General features: G+C 52.4%; 1 protein-coding gene across 3 annotated transcripts in view; it reads left to right on the forward strand.

Moving 5' to 3' along the window:
* Tmem184b (transmembrane protein 184B) overlaps positions 1 to 20,682 on the forward strand; it is a 45,094-nt gene that overhangs the window by 12,081 nt on the left and 12,331 nt on the right. For 2 of the 3 annotated variants that reach the window (XM_078052736.1, XM_078052738.1), the window contains exons 2-3: positions 12,484 to 12,731; positions 14,109 to 14,274. In XM_078052736.1, coding sequence (XP_077908862.1) covers positions 12,540 to 12,731; positions 14,109 to 14,274 — 358 coding nt within the window. In that variant the 5' untranslated portion in view covers positions 12,484 to 12,539. Of the gene's footprint in view, positions 1 to 11,827; positions 11,940 to 12,483; positions 12,732 to 14,108; positions 14,275 to 20,682 lie in introns of those variants that run through there. The other variant, XM_078052737.1, reaches the window with a different exon arrangement.

A 20,682-nucleotide genomic window follows, 5' to 3' on the forward strand; every position in this document is an offset into this window, starting at 1 on the left:
CAAGCAAACTAACAACAGAGCAGGCCACCAGAGACAGGACTGGCCTGGGTCTCGGAGACTGTTGGGAACATAAATCCCACAGCCTGACCTGAGGATGAAATGACAGGGAGGGAGGAGCACTAATGTCAGGTGACATCACAAGTGTCAGGCCCTGGCGTGGACTTCCTGTCAACATGTGCATCCCCACAGTTGCCCTGAGGAGATGTGGCTGCATGCCCGTTTTACAGATGAGGATGCAGCACAGAGAGGTTGTGAACGTGCCTAGGCCACACAGCTGCGAAGTGGTGGAGATGGGAATCCAGGCCAGGTGGTCTGGCTTCAGGGCCAGGGCTCTTGCAGCCTTGGAAATCTGGGGATTGGTCTGATAGCGCAGGGAGGGTGGTGTGAGGAATCAGGGCAAACTGCCTCTGGCCTCACATGTAGGCTCGATGCTCCTGGTGTCACAACAGATTATGAGACACTTGGTGACTCAGCACAAATGCTTATCAGTTTTTGGATTTAGAAAACCAAAGTGTCTCACTGGGCTGAATGGAGGTGCAGCAGGGCCGGGCCTCCTCTGGAGGCTCTGTGGGAGGAGGCTGCCGTGTTATTTGATGTGGCCCATCCTCTCCACCGAGGCAGCAGCAGAGCATCTTCTGCTCCTCAGCTGTCACACCGCCTTCTTCACACCCGGGGCTCCAGGGTGGCCCATCTCCAGATCCCCAAGTCAGCACACCTGCAGAGGCCCCTTGGCCATGACGGGGACATGTTCTCAGGTTCAGGGCTAGGACATGCACCTCAGCCCATCATGCGTGGCTTAAAGGGTGGACAAAATGAGGTGTCCCTCAAACACCAAGTGAAAATGACTCAGAATGGAATCAGGCTGAGGTGGTGAAGTGCTCTGGGATGCTCAGATCCAAGGTGGCGGCCAGGGGCCTTTATGTAGCTTCATGGCTTGTCTGGAAATGGATGGTGTTTGGGGAAGAAGGATCAGTCAGAGCCCTTCTGTGTTGGAGAAGTATGCAGACGGGCATGTTCTGGGGGACATGGGAGTCTGCATCAGTTTTCTGGGCTTGGTGTAGTTCAGGCTTCCTGTGGCTGGCTGAAGTTTACTCCACACCACCTCCCCTTCCTGCTACCCTGTCCTCTGATGTCCTGGTGGCTGGTTCAACTTTATTGGCTGTCTGGTGAGAGGTAGAGGGGACATTTGTAAGTTGACCGCTCACTCTGACTTGTTGGATAAACTGGGCTTGCCTCAGCCAGTTCCTCATTCCCAGCAGCTCCAGGCCCTGGAGCCTGGACCTTGGGCCAGAGAGGCCTTGTGGCTTGTGGCTCCGTGGGGCCAGCCTCCTGCTGCTCTTCAAGGCTCTTCAGAGAACTCGCGCACCTGCCTGGGTGCTCTGCCTGGACCAGACCCACTGCTCATGGCTGTCAGAGGGCTTTGTGAGCTGGAGAGCACCCTTCGCCCCCGCCGCGAGGTTCATCCCACAGCTGGTACTGTGCTCTCCACACCCGCCTACCCAGCATCCACAGGCGACACGTTGTCTCCATGCCTTTGTCCATGCTGTGTCCTCTGTCCCTAAAGCAGCTGTTCAGCAAATACTTTTCAGCATCCACTATTAGCCAGTCCCTGAGCCAGAGGCCTGGTGGGGACCAAGGAGGATCCCATCCTGCTTTCTTGGAGCCTGCCTCTCCAAGAGGAGTTCAGTGACCAAATACAATCTCAGTTGTGGTAAAGGCTGCAAAAGAAAATAGCAGGCCAAAAGGGAAAATGTGGCATGCTAAACATAATGAGGGATGGATGGATGGTAGTTGGGGACAGAGCCAGTGAGAACCAGGGACCATTCCAGTCCCCAGGGCTTGTGTGCTGATGGAGGGTCACAGTTTTAGACTTGGAAGGAACTGTAAAGGGCAGACATCACTGTTCCTTTGTCAGCCAAGGCATGTTGGGGGCCAGCTGTGTCCAGGACCTGAGACGGACGTACCTAAGACAATCAGGAAGAAGACAGGTGAGGGGAGCACCCTGCAGGTACCTGGGACAGTGTCCCTCACCCAGGGAGCATCTAGCTGTGTCTGGGGGGGCCTCCTTATGCCAGAAGCAAACAGCAGGTTGACTGAGCATCCTGGTCGGTGGGAACATCTCTGTCTTAGCAGACTCACCTTCCCACTGTCCCCACCAGGTGAGTTGGGCTGCACCCTGAAGAAGCCCATTGCAGGTGCCCTTGCCCTTGTTGGCGTGGCCTCTCTACCCTGGGAGACTGTGGATGGACTCAGCCTCCATCATCTGTCCTCCCCAGCTTCCCCCACTCCAGTCAAACACCTTCCCTTCGGCCATGGGGAGGATCCCGGTGACAGAGAGCCCATGGAGTATTGGGTGGCTCCAGGCCAGGTGCTCAGTCCCCAGGCGGCTGCATGGTTCTCTTCTCTCCCGGATGCCTGCAGATGCCTGGCCTTGTGCTGGGTCAGCGAGACACAGGAACAGGGCAGCTGCCCCTTTCAGTACTGTGGAGTGAGCACAGGCAACCACAGTGTTGGGATGAGTTAAGAGGGGACTGTTATGGGCCTGCAAGGACCAGAGGTTAAGGCACCTGGGCAAGGGCTGGGCCCAGCCTGCTGGCACTCAGACAGGTGACTGGGAAGAGAGGCCATTGCCATGGACTCCCTGCCAAGGAGCCAGGCCCATGTCCCTTGGCCAGCTCCTGACATCTTTTGAGTGGATTTCCGGTCCAGACTGGGGGGTACTGTCACGTTTGAAAGTCAGCATACGTCAGCCACCCAGGAGGTGGTCTGGCAGCTCCAGAGGACCACCCTGGCCATACCCCTTCTGCCCTGTTCTGGAATCCAGAGCACTCAGTAATCCCAAAGGCTTTTCCTAAGTCTGCAGCAGACTAATTTCGTGGCAAAAATCTGACCTGAATTGACGCAAGTCTAATTATAGTCTTTATAAATATCTTGCCTGGGGTGATCAGCGCATCTTTCCCTGTGTGAGTTCTGTGTATCTGATTTTTGGGGGCTGCCCACACCCCTGTGGGAGTGTCACATTGTGCACAGCACTGTAGTTCTCTCTGAAGTCTAGAACATTCTGAGTTCCTAACCTCATTTGGATCGGGTCAAAGGCCACGGTGACAGGACAGGGCACACCTGTGCTCTGCTCCCCAAGGAGCAAAGTCAGACTCCAGTCACCCTCCCAGGCCCAACTCGGGTGACGGGTGTGAGGTTCCATTTCTACCCCCTCACTCAGGGCCTGGGACAAAGAGCAGCCTGCGGGCAGCGGGCAACTGAGGAGTGGCTGCGGGGGTGGGCAGGTGGGTCACCCGAGGGGGCTGGGCTGGTGCTTGGCTTTGTATCTGTTTGATCTGAGGCCTTGGACTGAGGAGCTGGAGGCACGTGTGGGGCAGTGTCCAGGGAAGAACAGGACAGAGGCAGAGAGGCTGGATGGGGAGTGGCGTTTGCCCTTGGGAAGCCTTTGGCCTGAGCCCAGTGCTTGGGGCATCAGGCTCTCTTGGGTCACAGGTTCTTCCCAGTGACAACAAAACAAAGCGTTTGGAGCACCCCCACCTCCCCAGTGTGTGGGCACTGATGTGGGTAGAGGGCTCTGCTGGGTTGCCTCCTCGTGTGCAGGACAGACTGCCCCAGGTGGAGTCGGAGACAGCAGGAGACAGGGCAGTTGAGCTTCTTGAAGGTCCCCGCACCTGGTCCCTGCGCCCGGCTGTCCGGGCAGTGCGCACCTGCAGGAGGCCGCCTCTGCAGAGCCCGGCTCCGCCTTCGGTTGGTTTCTCCTGGGCCTTCCCTGAGAAGGATCCCCGCCCTGGCCACGGACCGCATTCAGAGGAAGCTTGGTTGGCCCTTTCCCAGTCTGGTTACTGTTTCACACCCCTCTCCTGAACACGCAAAGGGCTCGTTGAAGCTTGGCTAGTACATTTCCATCCTCCCTGCTGCCCGTCAGATGTTTTTGTAAATGAAATAAAAGGTATTTTTTTTTTTTTTTAAGATCTTAACACGAGTCCAAAACGCTCTCAAATGCTTTGGAAAATTTGTAACAGACTAGTAAATTCTGTTACATAGTTTTTTTAGTTTAGATATGAGAGTTTTGGCATTTGTTTTTAAATCAGTGTCAGACATACTTTATTTTATTTATTTATTTATTTATTTAGAGTGAGAGAGGAGGGAGAGAGAGAGAGAGAGAGAGAGAGAGAGAGAATTTTTAATATTTATTTTTTAGTTCTCGGCGGACACAACATCTTTGTTGGTATGTGGTGCTGAGGATCGAACCCGGGCCGCACGCATGCCAGGCGAGCGCGCTACCACTTGAGCCACATCCCAGCCCTGTCAGACATACTTTGAAAAAAGAAAAAAAAGTCCTCTAATAGTAGAAACATTCCAAATATGCATTTTCTGAATGTTCGCTCTAGCCCAGGTCTCAGAGCAGTGTCTTCTCATTCATTATGACAACACACCCTTCCTATGAAAGGACATCTTAAACATGCTTAAAGATGTTTTGAAACCAGCACTAAGAAGCATATCTTCAACAGCCAGCTGTGGAAAAGGCAGCCAAGTGTGTTGAAAAATTTTTGTAAAAGGAAAATGTAACTGTTGTTATGTTCATTTTTTTAAAAATATCTTTTTTAGTTGTCAATGGATGATTATTTTATTTATATGCAGTGCTGAGAATGGAACCCAGTGCCTGACACATGCTAGGCAAGTGCTCTACTACTGACTCACACACAGCCCCAGCCCATTACGCTCATTTATTTATTTATTTATTTTGTGGTGCTGGGTATTGAACCTAGGGCCTTATGCATGTGAGGCTAGCCCTCTACCAATGGAGCTATAGCCCCAGCCACTATGTTCTTTTTTGATGTTAGTTCTTTGTGGTGCTGAGGATTGAACCCAGGACCTTGGGAGCGCTGCTGGAGTGCTCTCCCAGTGAGCCAATCCCAGCCCCTGTTATATTGGTGGTGTTGCTTTTCCAACCCTGAGCTACATCCCTAGTACCTCCATCTTTTTTTCTTTGGGGGGGTACCAGAGATTGAATTCAGAGGCACTCGACCACTGACCCACACCCCCAGCCCTATTTTGTATTTATGTAGAGACAGGGTCTCACTGAGTTGCTTAGTGCCTCACTTTTGCTGAGGCTGGCCTTGAACTCAAGATCCTCCTGCCTCCCTCTCCTGAGCAGTTAGGATTACAGGTGTGTGCTCAGCCACCCCACCTTTTCTAGAATATTGAGACGAAGTTTCACTAGGTTGCCAAGGCTGGCCTCCGATGTGTGCTCTTCCTGCCTTGGCCTCTGAATCACTGGGATGGCAGCAGGTGCCACTGCGCTGGCCTAGGTTGTCAGTTCTGCGTGCTCTTTCGCTGCTTTTCCACGAGATTACCAGTAAACCTCTGATGAGTTCCTCAGTTGCTTCCCATCTCAGTACAGATTTTTGTAGAAGAGTCTACAGTTCCACTGTCTGAAGCGTTTTATGGAAAATTTCAGACACAGGCGAGCAGTCGTGGGAGTGACTGTAGCCTCCGAGTTGCCGCTGGGTGTGGTGCCATGGCATCTTCCCCTCTCCCGCTTTAGAAAGAAAACTCCAAGCTGGACCAGGTGGTGTGCACCTGTGATCCCAGTCCTCGGAGGCGGCCTGGGTAATGCAGAGAGACTGTGTCTCCAAAAAAAAAGAAAGAAACTCCCAGAGGCTGCCAGGTTATTTTTATCTTTAAAAGATGTCAGTATGTATTTCTACCTGATGGAGAATTTTAAAATAATTGGAGCCTCACAGGAAGTTACATACATAGCATCAAGGGCCCACGGGCCTTCTCCCAGATGCCTCCTGTGGTGACGTTGTTTCTCTGGCTGTAGTGACATCAAAGCCAGGACATGGACATGAAAACAGCACTAGGAACTGGACTACAGACCACTGGGCGCTCACTGCTTGCTCAGGGGGAGTGTGTTGTGTGTATGGTTTGGTCACTTTTAGATTCATGCAGCCACATCACTGTCAGCAGGCAACTGTTTCCCTACCTGGAGGGAACTCCCACACGGCCCTTGTCACTGCCACTGATGTCTGCCAGCCACTGGCCTGTGTGCCTTCTTTATGGTGTGTCATTTTGAGACCTTTTTTTGTGTGTGCTGGGGATGGAACTCAGGGGTACTCTACCACTGAGCTGTACCCGCAGCCTTTTTAGTTTTTATTTTGAGGCAGGGTCTTGCCATCCTCAGGCCTCAGCCTCCTGAATCATTGGGAATTCAGGCATGCACCACTGTGCCTGGCTTAGAATGTTCTATAGATGGAATCCTACAGTATGTGACCTCCTGAGATTGGCTAGCTTCATTAAACATCCTGCCTGCGGTCCCATACCGATTGCTGTGGGTATCAGTAGTGCCTGGTCTTTTATTGCCAGGCAGGTTTCTATGGCCAAGTCGCGTCGCGGAGTGTGTTTAATCTTCACCTGTTGAAGGGCAGGTCTTTGGTTGTTTGCAGGTTTTAGCAATTACAGGTGTAGGAGTGTGGAGGTTTTCGTGTGGACATCAGTTTTTGTTTCTCTAGGGCAAACAGTAACCATGGAGTTGTGTGGCAGATGTGTGTTTGTTTTATAAGAAACTTCTAAGTTGTTGCCCAGAGTAGCTTGTGCTGGATGCTTCTTGCCACAAAGTGTCAGCTCATGTATTCCGCCCATTTTCTAATCTCCTATAATTGCCCCTCAACTATCATTTTTTTGATACTGGGGTTTGAACCCAGGGGCACTTAACCACTGAGCCACATCCCCAGCCCTTTTTTGTATTTTATTTATTTAAAGACAGGGTCTTACTCAATTGCTAAGGGCCTCCCTCAATTGCTGAGCCTGGCTTTGAACTCATGATCCTCCTGCCTTAGTCTCCTGAGCAGCTGGGATTACAGGCGTGTGCCACCATGCCCATTCCACCTTTGTTTTTAAGCCACTAAATTGTTTAGAGCCCAGGCCACTTGTCCCATGGACTGTCCCACTGTCCAGGATGGCCATTGCTTTTCATGATGTCATGAATGCTGTTCCTCTGTCTCTTTTTCCTGGATATTGGTGGTTAGTTCTGGAGGCTTGGCTAGATTCCACCTCACACAGGCCACACGTCCTGCCAAGGGTGGGGCCTCATGCTCACAGTATATCCCTCTGGGAGCCTTGGGATGGGGGGCTGCCTCATGTTAGTGGTACTGATGTTGCCCTGTGCCCACGGCTTGATCTGTGCATTGCCAGGTTTTCCATCAACACTTCACTGCACCTCCTTTTTTTTTTTTTTTTTTTTTGTATCAGGGATTGAACTCAAGGGCACTGGACCACTGACCCACATCCCCAGCCCTATTTGTATTTTATTTAGAGACAGGGTCTCACTGAGTTGCTTAGTGCCTCACTTTTGCTGAGGCTGGATTTGAACTCACGGTCCTGCCTCAGCCTCCCAAGCTGCCGGGATTACAGGTGTACGCCATTGCGCCCACGGGGTGCTTAACCACTGAGCCACTTCCCAGCTCTTTTTTTTTTTTTTTTTAAAGAGAGAGTGAGAGAGGGGAGAGAGAGAGAGAGATAGAGGAATTTTTTAATATTTATTTCTTAGTTCTCGGCAGACACAACATCGTTGTTGGTATGTGGTGCTGGGGATCGAACCCGGGCCGCACGCATGCCAGGCGAGCGCGCTACCGCTTGAGCCACATCCCCAGCCCCTTCCCAGCTCTTTTTATATTTTATTTTGAGACAGGGACTTGCCAAATTGCTCTGGACCTCACTAAGTTGCTGAGGCTGGCTTTGAACTCGTGATCTTCATGCCTCAGCTTCTCCAGCTGCTGGGATTACGGGTGTGCGCCACTGCGTCTGCCTCTAGTTTTATCATCAAGTTATATCATTATTTGTATTAGGAATTACAAAATAGTCACTTTTTTTCTGTTGGTCTGTCTGCATTTATTAATAGGACTTCTGTAACCTGGGACTTTCCCTGTCAATTGTGACTTATCCTGGAATATTATAGATGGGGGAAACTAAGGCTTCGAAGGAAGTCACTTGAGCAAACTCGCAGACGGCAAGGTCTGGTAGGAATTCCGTCCGTGACTTCAGGGAGTTCACTTGGTTATGCTGCAAAAGACCCGGCCCCAAAGTTCCCATCACTGGGCCAGGCCAGCAGGCCAGGGTTCTCATTTCTCATCAGTGCAGAGGGGTAGGGTCTCCAGGTACCCCTGTCCTTTAGTGCGAGCAGAGTGGCTGTGAGCCTCCACTGCTGAGGCTAGGTCTGCTGTGCTCAGCAGGAATCCAGCAGCCTCACAACATGTATTCAGCATCTTGCATCAGGGCCTCTGCCTGCTCTAGGCAGAAGTTATGGTGTGATCAATTGAGAAAATAATGGGAGTTGGTGTGGTGTCTATGGTCCACGCCTGTGATCTAACAACTCCCAGTCACTCAGAAGGCTGAGGCAGGAGGATCACAAGTTTGAGCCTGCCTCAGCAACTTAGTAAAACCCTCTCTCAAAGTAGAATTAAAAAGGGCTGGAGATGTAACTCGATGATAGAGTACCCCTGGGTTCAATCTGGGTCCTGGAAGAAAAAATAGAAAGAGGCCCTTCTAGATCTCTTGTATCCCCCCATCTTGGGGTCCATAGACTGCACCGAGAAAGGGGAGCCATGGAGGGCCCCCTTCACCAGGGGAGCACAGGAGCCGGCTGCACCGGGCACAGTTATCTTTGCTTTCCAAGGCCTGGGGCTGGGTGTGGGGAGACAAGAGCCCCTTTCCAGGGAGGTTCCTCCCCAAGTATGAAAGGATTGGGCCCCAGTGTCTATTCCTGTCCCGTCCAGCACACGCTGGGCAGTCTGCAGGGCCTAGCCCAGAGCAGACTCTGTGTGCTGCTGTGGGTCCAGGGAGCAAAGCCACCCCCGCCTTGAAGAGGTGCCAGCACTGGCCACTCACGGACACTGGGCCTTGCGACTGTGAGCCAGGATCTTGCTCTAAGTATTTTGGGGTTACTATAAAAGCCCTGGGATCATTTGGTGCTACTGGGGACCACTGCAAAACTAAATTCTGCATCTCTTCCCTTATCTTCAAAATGTAGATAATGCTACTTACTCAGAGGGCTGGGAAAAGACACCTGAGATGACATTTGGGAAAATGTGAAGGGTTAGGGGTATCTTGGCTTCCCTGCTCCTCCATTTCCCATGTTTATTCATTTAATTTGCAACGATAGACAAATGTGGTGATTTACAACCCAAATCTTTTTGAGGAAACATTTCTGGCACTGGTTCTCAACCTAGCAGCCATGCTTACAGAGCTATTATTAGATTGTCACTGTCTTTTTTTTTTTTTTAAGAACTTGCCACCAGTCTTTATATAGACACCTCCATTTTTGAGTTTCTTAATATAGATGCCTTCTCCAGTTTTGAGTTTTTAATCAGTTCTTAGTCGGTGTGTTAGGGACATTTCTATGTAAGAAAATAGGAATGCGAGGGCTCTGTGTGGGTGCCCGTTCAGAGCAGGAGCCAGTGGCTTATGGAGGCAGAGGATGCTGGAGACCCTGGCGAGAAGCCAGGCCCAGGCAGGAGGTGAGTGAGCAGCAGGCCAGGGAGCCTCTGGGTCGCATGGTCAGGCCCGGTGCTGGCACACTGGGAGAGCCAGGGAACCCTCCTGGTGTCACTGTGTTCTGGTTGGATATCAGCTTGTGGACTTGGAAGGGACCCTGGAAGGATGACTTGGGGTTCAGGTCAAAATGCTGATTGAGTCCTGGGCTTGGGGATGCCCTGGTCCTGCAGCAGATCCTCTGGGGCCCCGTGAACCTGCACCAGGGCAGGTGGGAGCTGGGATCCTTGCTCCGTCCAGGCTCCTTCCACAGCAGCCTCTCTGCTTTGTTCCTGGATTTCCTCAGCTGTCCTTGGGTTCATGGTTAGTAGTTAGGTTTCCAGGTCACTGGAAGCACTGACCAGCCTGTCTCCAGGGGGCAACACTACAGAAGGCCATACGCTATCCTGTTTTCCCCATTTCCAGAGTCTGGGAAGTGCAGGATGAAGCCTTGGCAGATTCTGTGTCTGGTGAGGACCCCCATCTGCTTTCCTCACCATGTCCTCAAGGGCAGAGGGCAGTGTCTCTCTTGGAATTTTTTATTTTATTTCTTTTTTGTGTGGGGGTAGGTACTGGGGATTGAACCCAGCGGCGCTTTCCACTGTGCCATATCCCCAGCCCTTTTGTTATTTTTAATTTATTTGTTGATGAACCATTTAGTTTAGTTGTTGATGAACCTTTATTTTATTTATTTCTTTTTTAAAAAGATTGATGTGATTTTTTTTTATACCTTTATTTTATTTATTTATTTTTATGTGGTGCTGAGGATCGAACCCAGCACCTCGCACATGCTAGACGAATGCTCTTCCACTGAGCGCAGCCCCAGCCCTTATTCATTTCTCTATATGTGGTGCTGAGAACCAAATCCAGTGCCTCACACATGCTGGGCAAGTTCTCTACCACTGAGCCACAACCCCACCCCTTATTTTTCATTTTGAGACAGGGTGTCACTGAGTTGCTTAGTGCCTCTTTTTTGCTGAGGCTGGCTTTGAATTCATGATCCTCCTGCCTCAGCCTCCCAAAGCTGCTAGTATTATAGCCATGCGCCACTGTGCCAAGCTGTGTGTGTGTGTGTGTGTGTGTGTGTGTGTGTGTGTGTGTGTGTGTGTGTGGTGCTGGGGATTGAACCCAGGGCCTTATGCATGCCAGGCAAGCACTCTATCAACTGAGCTATATCCCCAGCCCTCTTTGGGTTATTTTTTAATGTGAAATTGTTTATTTATTACCAGGGACACTAAAGTCACACTAGACGCTCTGCCTAGGACCTGTTTTCTTTCTAGAAAGACATTTCTTCTACTGAGAAGCCTCCTTGTGTCCCATACCTTCAGCTTCCCTTTCCCATCCAGGATTTTCTTGGTGCCACTCTCCATAATCCTTTGTTATTCTTTGCTTTCTCTGTGAGGCATCTCAAATTCCTTTTGAAATAAGAAATGAAAACCAGTAAATAGTAAAAGTGAATAGCAGCAGGATGTGGTGGTGCACACCTGTCATCTCAGTGACTTGGGAGGCTGAAGCAGGAGGATCATGAGTTCAAGGTGAGCTAGAGTAACTTAGTGAGACCCTGTCTCAAAATAAAAAATAAAAAGGGCTGGGGATGTGACTCAGTGGTAAAAGACCCCTGGGTTCCATTTCCAGTACCAAAATAAATTTACATAAATAGCTCTAGGTACATGTAAGACTACACATGTGTTGTGACGCTACATTGTGTGCAACCATAGAAATGTAAAGTTGTGCTGCAATTGTGTACAGTGAATCAAAATGCAGTCTGCTGTCACATCTACCTAATTAAAATAAATAAATAAATTTTAAAAAATAATAAAAATTCAGCATCAATAGCCTGGGTGCTACATTCAGTGCTCAGTTCTGGGGGCTCATAGTAGGCAGGAGGGTAAGTGGGTGACTAAAAGATGGAACCACTTCTGGCAGAGAACAGTAAGGGCACGTGAGATGGATAGAAGGGTCTAGTGGGAGAAAGTGCACAGGGCAGGCTTCTAGGAAGGGAGCTTCAGGAGCAGAGTTACAAGGTGAGCAATTTAGAGGTTGGGTGGGGCTCAGGGCCGGGCATTTGCCTGCAGTGTGTGAGGCACTGGGTTCCATCCCCAGCATTGGGGAAAAAAAAAAAAAGCAGTTTGAAGGTGCAGAAATTGGGAGAAGGCATAAAGTTACCACAACGGCACAGTTTGGGGGGTGAAGAATGGGTGTCAGCTATTAAGAAAATTGAGGAGAAATGGTAAAGAAAAAATGCAGGCCCTTTAAGGAGGTGACCTGATCAATAAAGTGATTTTACTGTGTCCAGCAGGTGCTTACAGAGTGCTCTGTTGCCCGCCTCTATTCCAAGTGCTGCAGAACAGAGCCTGTGCCCTCAGCGAGCTTGCATTCTATTTGGGGACAGTGGTGACAGCTAATAGGTAACATGAGTAAATATAGTTGGTTAGACAGAGTCAGATATTTTGAGTGTCCTGGAAAAAAATAAAGCAGAGGGGTCATGTGTGCCATTGGGGGAGGGCCATGTTGGAGCCGGTGGTCAAGGTAGAGGCCTGAAGGAAGGGTGACGTGAGCCATGTGGCCGGGCAGAGGAAGGGGCCATTGCACAGGCCCGGCGACAGGAGCAGGGGTGGTGTGTTCAAGGGGTCCGTGTAGCTGGGCATCTGTCGGGGTGGGAATTGTAGTAGCTGAGATCAGAGGGGTCTGGCAGGTCCTCAGGGTATTCTGTGGCCAGTGAGGACATCCGCTTAGTCCAGGAGCTGGGAGCTGTGGGAGAGTTTTGGCAGAAGAAGGGCCTGGTCTGGCTAAGGTCTCAAGGCTCACAAGACTGCTGTGTGGCCTGGACTGTAGACAAGGGCAGAGCTGGGGCTGTAGCAACGATTGGGGTTAGGGTGGCTCACAGAGGTGGCATAGGGCCTGGAGGACTCTTTCCAATGCCGCCACTCACCTGGGATCTCTTCTCTCCAGGCTAGCTGTCCCCACTCCCAGGGTTTCTCTTAGAGAGCCTCCTGCTGGTGGGCACCATGACAGTAAGGGGGGCTGCGCTGGCCCCAGGTCCAGCGTTGCCTACAACTGCAGCAGCTTCACCCAGCGTCTCTGTGACCCCCGAGGGGAGCCCCACAGCCATGGAACAGCCTGTGTTCCTGATGACCACCGCTGCTCAGGCCATCTCTGGCTTCTTCGTGTGGACGGCCCTGCTCATCACCTGCCACCAGGTACACAGTCTGTCTGGGCCCCTCAAGAAGGATCCTGAAGGGTTTCTAGTCTTAACAAGATATGGCTGGGGTAGGCATGCCAGGCTAGAGGAGCCTGGTAACCCTAAATTCTCGACACCTCCCCTGGTAGAGCTAGTTTCCTGCTCATGTCCGGCTCAGCCGAGCGCCGGTCAGGTTGGCTTTTGTGGCTCGAGCATCAGCGGGCTTCAAGGCTTCGTTCTTCCGACCACCAGGGAGACGGGGTGTGGGAGGCACCTGGGTACTTGACCACCTCAACCCAGAAATGACACAGAGGGGTCATGGCCATTGCTGTCACTTCTGCTCACCTGTCACTGGCTGGACTGGTCTTGTGTCCAGCCTAAGCTACAGGGAGTTGCAATGCAGGGACCCCTTGCAGAGGAGAAGCTTCAGAGCCCAAGAGCAGCCCAAGTTGGTGGGAGGACAGGGAAAGAAGTTAAGTCTCCTATTTCTTGTGCCCTTGGCCCCAGAGGGGCTGGTGTGGGCCGGCAGGGCCTGGGCAGCTGGGAGGAGGTTGGCAGCTGCTCAGTGAGAGGGCAGCTCCTCTGTCAGCTCCTCTGTAACTGTCCCTTTCAAACCCTGCGCATCTAAGGCAATTTTCTTTTCCTCCTCAGCCAGGACTCAGTTGGGCCAAGAGTGATGTCACAAGAGCTGGGATAAGATCTCAGGGGCTATAGGGGCTGCAGGCTGGGCTGGGTGATTCTCAGCCTCTGCGGCAGCTTTGACCTCCCGTTTTCATTCAGCTAACTGCTGGCGGCAAAGTGCCTCAGTTTGGAGGCGGGGCACTGTGAGCCTGTGCTGTGGCCCATCAGCGGGGAAGCATGCCCACGTCCCCTACAGGGGCTGCCTCTGCCCCGCCCTCTCCGCCATCAGTTAAGGGACAGAGCAGGGTGGCCACAGCCAGATGGCTCAGTGCTGCTGCTGGGAGACCCCAGAGGCCAGGCTCTGGGGAAGGTGGAGGGGTGGGGAGCACCCCTCAGAGAGCACCCCAGGGAGCTTGCAGGGCTGGGGGTTCTGGCCTTGTCCTTAATGCTGCTGTGCTCCTGGGTGTGGCCTCACAGTCCCCTCCATCTGGAAGCCTGGCCTGCGAGCCCCTCTGGATGTTTCCTGACAGCTTCATGCAGCCCCTGTGGCGTGATTCATACAATGGATGTTTTGTCACCCGCATTTACAGAGCCTCTGAGGCTCTGAGTCAGTGACTGAGTCAGGCCATAAAAGGAGTAAGGGCAGAGCCGGAAGTGAGACGTGTTCCTGTCCCCCTGTCAGGTGCCTTCTCCCAAGGAGCAGGACAAAAGTGCGGGCGGAGGGAAGGACATGGTGACAGAGGGGTCTCGGCCAACCCTGTGCTTCTGCCTGCAGATCTACATGCACCTGCGCTGCTATAGCCGCCCCAACGAGCAGCGCTACATCGTGCGCATCCTCTTCATCGTCCCCATCTACGCCTTCGACTCCTGGCTCAGCCTCCTGTTCTTCACCAACGACCAGTACTACGTGTACTTCGGCACCATCCGTGACTGCTACGAGGGTGAGGGCAGCAGGAGGGCAGGGGCAGGAGGGAGGGCTTCAGACAGGCTGGGAGCTGGTGGGCCTGCTGGGGCCTCTCTGAGGGGCCCTGGCCCTCGTGAGGACTGGCTTGACTCACCTCTTGCTTCCTTACCCACTTTGGGGTCAGCACGTGGTCAACGCATAGGTGGCAGCACACTGTGCACTTTGCTGCGGGGCTCCCAGAACCTGGGTGGCTGCCTGGAGCTGGGGCCTCGCCTGCGTCTCTCTTCTCAGGTCTGACATCTCCAGTGGGGCAGGCAGCCCTGGGGGGTCCTCTGTGCATAGAGGCCTCAGACAACCCCAGGTACAGTTATCTAGGGCAAGTTGGTGGCACAGCTGGTCCTCCATCCCCATATGTCTTACTTTGGAGGACTTTGTCCCATGAGAGGCTCTGATGCACTTCCTGTTGTGGGCCTTGGTTCTATGCCTCCGGCATTGACCTCAGCCATGGGCCAAGCTCTGGGTTGTGAGGAGGAAAGCCAGCCCTCACCCTCCTGGCCCTCTGGAGTCGGTGGCCCCTAAGTAGTCACAACAAAGAGACAAGCAGGTTGCTATCCCTGGAAGAGAGGAGTTGTCTGACCAGACCAGGAGGTCATAGGGGGTGGGCGTGTGCAAGGGGTTGATCGTGACCAGAGAGAGGTGAGTGGCTGGAGAGAGATTGTGCTGGGAGTAGGGACAGAGGTGGGGCCCACCCTGCAGGCTACAGAGAAGTTTAAAACCATGACACTTGGAGATTTCAGGTTAGAACACTCACATGGAGGTGGTGAGGAGGGAAAGTCCAGAGGCCCCAAGATAGGTCATGGTCCGGTGGGCCCAGACCTGGCCGTGAGCAGACCAGCAGGGAGGGAAAGAGCGCTCCAAGTTCAAGATACCTGCTCTGGCGCCTGCTGCCTACCCTCCTGGGCTGTGCAGAGGGCTCCCTGTCTCTGCCCGCTGGCTTGGGGCGAGCAGGCAGGGGTGGTTCCCGTGTATGCAGGCTGAGCGGGTCCAGCCATGCCCGGCAGCTGCTTGCTTTGCTGACCCTGGAAGTCTTGCTGTGACTGGGCTCTTGAATGTTGGGGTGTAGCACGCTCAACCCCAAGCAGCTGGAGTCTCTCCTCCTGTCCCACGTGGAGCCTTGTGAATCCCAGGGCTCATAGGACATGGAAATTCCTTTGAATTTGGCAAGGAAATGGAGGCACCCTCCCTGCTGCGTCCCCCTCCACCTCCATGCCTGCCCTCGTCCCCTCCTTTGCAGCCACATTGGCCTCTTTTCTAGCAAGAACGCATCAGGGGTTTTCTGTCCCTGTGCCATTTCCCTGGCACCTGGGAACCCGTTCCCCACCCCCCTGTGGCCTGCCCCTCTTGCCTTATTTGCTCCCCAGTGGTTCAGCTGGAGAGGCTCCCATGCTGCACGCTGCCAGCATCCCGACTGCCCTCCTCGGCCACACAGGTCGCAGTCCTTGTTCATTTTCTGCCTCAGGAGACCCAGCCCCAGGAAAGCAGGCTCAGTCAGGTGTGTGGCCCAGGCCAGGTGGAGCCACGCACATGGGAAGTGTTATAAAAGAACTATTTTGCATTGGTGCTGAGATGGAACCGAGGGCCTCCCCCACGCTAAGCATGCGCTCTGCCACTGAGCGACACCCCCAGCCCCCCTCATAACTTTTGAACAAAGAAGGGACTTTATTAACTGGTGGGGCCTCTCTGATTCGCAGTGCTCCTGCCCCGTGCTTCCAGGAGAGAATGCGAAGGCTTGCGGGGGCCCGTCCGCAGCTGGACTAGGGCTCTAGCTGTGGCACCTGTTGTTCTTGGAGTCCCCAGGGGAACCTCTGGGACTGGGGCAGGGCCGAGAGTCCTTTTCCCTTTAGGTGCCAGGTTCACATGGGTGCCCTGGACAGCCTTTGCCCACCCGGTTCCCTCAGAAGCAAAAGGCTGTTCCTGCCAAGGGGGACTAGTGAGACTAGACCCCCTTCCTGGCTGGCCCTGAAGATGGGGTGTTTAGCAGAAGACAGGGGCACAGTCAGAGAACCTCTGCTTGGCCCTTGCTCTGTGCCCCAGAGGCGGTGGCAGATGGTCTGTGGACACCCCACTCCAGCAGCCTCTTTGTCCCTGTCCCCCATGCCCCAACCCTGCTGCCTGCCCTGGCCCGCCTCCTAGCCCAAGAAGCCCTGGAAGCCTGTCCCCTGTTCAGCCATCTCCTAGCAACACTACTGCTCCTGCCTGGGCTCTCCCAGGAGCCTTCCACAGCAGGCAGCTGCCCTGGACTTGACCAGCTCTTGGAGTCTGAACCAGTGGGCCTGGCCTGGCCTACCTGTCCCTCCCGCACCTCCACACAGGTCTTTCCCTGCCCCGTCTCTCTGTCTGTGTAGCTACCCCTTGAAACTTAGGCCTCCCACTTGTTTACCTTCCCCCTTCCACACCCTCTCCTCGGTACCCCAAGGCCTGCAAGGGGCCTGAGCCAGAGAACCCTTACCCCAGCCAGCCCATGCGAGGTCTGGGCATCACAGACAGTAGCCTCAAAACAAAACAAAAAGCCGATTAAAATCATGCCAAGCAAGGTGCTGAGCAACTCTCAAGTTCTAAATAAAATTCAAAATAGGGCTGGGGATGTGGCTCAGTGGTTGAGTGCCCCTGAGTTCAATCCCTGATACCAACAAAACAAAACAAAACAAAACCCCAAACAGGGCTGGGGATGTGGCTCAAGCGGTAGCACCCTCGTCTGGCATGCTTGTGGCCCGGGTTCGATCCTCAGCACCACATACAAACAAAGATGTTGTGTCTGCCAAAAACTAAAAAATAAAATATTAAAAAAAAAAACCAACCAAACAACAACAAAAAAAACATACGTTAAGAAGTTATTTTTGTTAAAGTACATGCATGTGGTTGAAACTCAAAACTGCCTCATCAGCTCCACACTTCAGGTTTACAGCGTTTTCAACTGTTTTGTTCTAGAATGACCTAACAGTGTCTTGTTTCTTGGTTTCCAGCTGGCTGTGGTGTTGGTAGTGCCCTGCTCTGTGGACGGTCTTGCTGCAGGCGACCCTGCACCCCCACACACATGTGCACATGCACTTTGCTTACCCTCACCTTTCAAAATGACTCTTGTGATTTTTTTTTTCTTCTTTTTGTGGTGTTGGGGTTTGAACCCAGGCCTTGTGCATGCCAGGCAAGCACTCTACCAGCTGAGCTACAGCCCAGCCCTATTGTGATTTTTTTTTAACTTCTGCATTGCATCATTATGTATCTCAATTTGTTTGGGGGGGGTTTTCCTTTGGGGACTATTTGTCCTGCTTCTTAGTTTGCTCAGTGTTCTGTGTCTGCTATCCACTTATTCCCAAGTGCACCCACTGAATTTTTAAAGATCAGCCCTGGCCCTGTACATTGTTGGGCTTGTTAGGCATGGGAACCTGTGAGCTCCGGCCTTTCCTAGCTGCATTGCTCCCTCTGCTGTGGGTGGACTGCTCACCCTCCGGCTTCCACTGCTTAGTGCTGCCCTGATGCCATCACTCCCCATCTTCCTGGGACATGTGTTTGCTTCTGTGCTGTGTCACCTGTTCCCTGGATGCATTTTTCCCTTATTGGTTTGTTCTCTGATTTGAACGCATCCTCTTCGAGCTTCCTGAGGAAGAGGACACTTGGGAGTTCTCTTTTTTGAAATCTGAGAGTATCTTTATTATATTTTTGTGTGTTCAATGTGCAAGGAATACAATGTTAGATTGGAGCTGGGCGTGATGATGCACTCCTTGTGATCCCAGCTACTCGGTAGGCTGAGACAGGAGGATCTCAAGTTCAAGGCCAATCTTGGAAATTTAGGGAGACCCTGCCTCAAAAATAAAAAGATAGATAGATAGTGCTGGGGTTGTAGCTCAGTGGTAGAGGGCCCTGGGTTCAATCCCCAGTATGGAAAAGAAAAAAAAAGAGTTGGAAATCATTGTGTCTTTGAATTTTGAAGGCGTATTTTAGCTTCTGTTTATGTTTTTGTTTTGGTCTAGGGGATTGAACCCAAGGGCACTTTACCACTGAGCTACATCCCAGCCCTTTTTATTTTGAGACAGGCTCTTGCTGAGTTGCTTAGGACCTGTCTAAATTGCTGAGGCTGGCTTTGAACTCATGATCCTCCTGCCTCAGCCTCTGGAGAGGCTGGGATTACAGGCGCGCACCACCACGTCCACTTTCTTCTCTATTCTCTTTTAGAGGCCCCTGTTCCTGGCATGAGACAGAGTGTTCCTCTGCTCTCTCTGGGGATGTCAGTTGCAGTTTCCTGCTGCTCCTGCATCACCTCTGTCTCCTGAGTTCTTTCATCTGGTTAGAAGCTCTCCTCAGATACCTCGTGTCTTGGCTATTTTTTGAATTGAGAATGAATCATCTAATTGCTGGGCCTCCCGATGGGGTGGCAGACCACGTGCCTTTCTTATGCAGCAGTAGGGCAGTTGGCACGTGCAGGCTTTTGATTCTGGGCTTGTTTCCCCAGAAAAGGCTACTCTTACTGCTTGGAAGGAAACAGGAGAGAAGTTATGGGTGCAGAGAAGGACCTTTGGGGCTCCTCAGCCTTCTTGTCCAGCCTTAGTTGTCCTCTTCTGCACGTCTCCCCATTACTGACCTCAGTCGGGCCAAGTTCTGTCTCAGTCCCTCTAGAAAGTGGCATTCAGTAGCTCCCTGGGGACCTGGAGCGCTTTCCAGGTTCCCTCTCCACAGCCCCAGAGCTGCTCACGTGCCCAGGGCTGTTTTGTGAAGTTCCTGGCTCCTCCCCTGCCCAGGTCAATGACCTCAACACATCATCCAGAGCTTCTGTTGATGTCTGTCACTAGTGGCCACCATTGCCATCTCCTTCTCCTTACAGGTCTGCCTCGCCCCTTGTTCTCATTTCCCTGTGCTTTGCGGGAGGAGGTGGGGATGTTGTCTGTGAACCTCAAATTGGTAGCATAGGTAGTCTGCCCCAGTTCCTAGAGAAGTAGGAACTCTTGGTAGGGAAAGAAATTTTTATTTATTTTATTTTTTTACTACTTTTCCAAATTTTCTTATTAGTGCCTTATAATTATACAGATTAGGATTCATTTTGCCATATTTGAACAGGGCACGTGACATAATCCGATCAATAGGCAAAGAGATTTTACATGTGTGAGAGGAACAGATAGAGCATGGTGCTCCATTCACTCTGTTTCAGACTTGAGACAAACAGAGCTTCTGGTGTCTGGCCCAAGCGAGCCATCTCCCAGGTAGAGAGAGTACAGCCGCTGAACAGCTGGGGGCCTCAAGTGCAGGCCCCCAAAGCCAAGGGTTGGTTTGCTGCCAGAGGACACTGCTTGGTAGTAGCTCCAGCTGGCCATGGCTGACGGCTGATGAAGCCGAGAAGGACAAGAATGCAGCGGATCTGGGTAGAGGAAGCCATTCAGAGGAATCTGGAAGAGAGAGGCCAGACATAGCACTGGGGGTGGTGAGAAGCACTGTTGGAGTGGTGCAGAGTCAGGGCACGTGCATAAGGGCAGGTCCCTTGCCTGCTGTGGGTGGCACACTGTACCTACCTACCATTGCCTGTATCAGTCACCTGCCACTGAACGGGGTAAAGAAGGGCTCGAGGCCCCGTGTACTCAGCAGAGGTGTCTGTCCACAGTGTCGAAGATGCAGTCTTTCAGGCTCGTCTTCCAGGGTCTGGAACCTGGCGGGCCCCATGGCTGTCCAGATTCCCAGTGTTCTGTGCAGCAGAGACAGCTGGGCCTGAGGCCAGCTGTGAGTGCTGAAGGGGTGCAGAGGAAGTTAGCCTGCAGTGGCCCAGCGTGCCCAGGGCCATCAGGTGGGCACACAGTGCATGGCACCCAGTGTTGCTCGCAAGTATTCACTGAGTGATTGGCCGGATGTGCCTGCAGCTGCTGGCAGAAAAGCCTGAAGGGTGCTTCCTAGCGGTTCCGATTCTCACTGTTGAGCTGTTGGTCAGCAGGGTCTCCAGCTGGGAGCACAGTGTTCTCTTGGGCTACGACTTCCTGTCCAGGCTTCTCCAGGCTTGAGAAGCTGCTGTGAAAACAGGAAGTCTTGGATTTTGAAGTTGGAAGGGACCCTGTTTACTGTCTGTACCGAGGGACCCCCGCCTCTGATGCATGCTCCTATTGGCCAAAGCTCTCAAAATAAAAACTAAAACAGTCTGGGGATGCAGCTCACTAGTAAAGCACCCCTGGTTCAAACCCTGTACAAAAAAAAAAGAAAAAAAATTCCCCATTAAGCTGAAGACCACCTGGGATCTGCCCTGGGGCCATGTAAAGCCTGTTTGGCCTGGTGGCTGGGTGCTTGTCGTTTACATGAAGAGAAAGACCCTTCGTCTTCTCTCCAGTCCTCAAGACCCCAGTCCAGCCCTTGTTTCATCTCTGTCCTGGTCCTTCTCTTCTGATCGCATTTGTCTCTAGCTCAGGATTTGCTG

Source organism: Ictidomys tridecemlineatus, chromosome 6 (genome assembly GCF_052094955.1).
Source record: "Ictidomys tridecemlineatus isolate mIctTri1 chromosome 6, mIctTri1.hap1, whole genome shotgun sequence".
NCBI lineage: Eukaryota > Metazoa > Chordata > Mammalia > Rodentia > Sciuridae > Ictidomys > Ictidomys tridecemlineatus.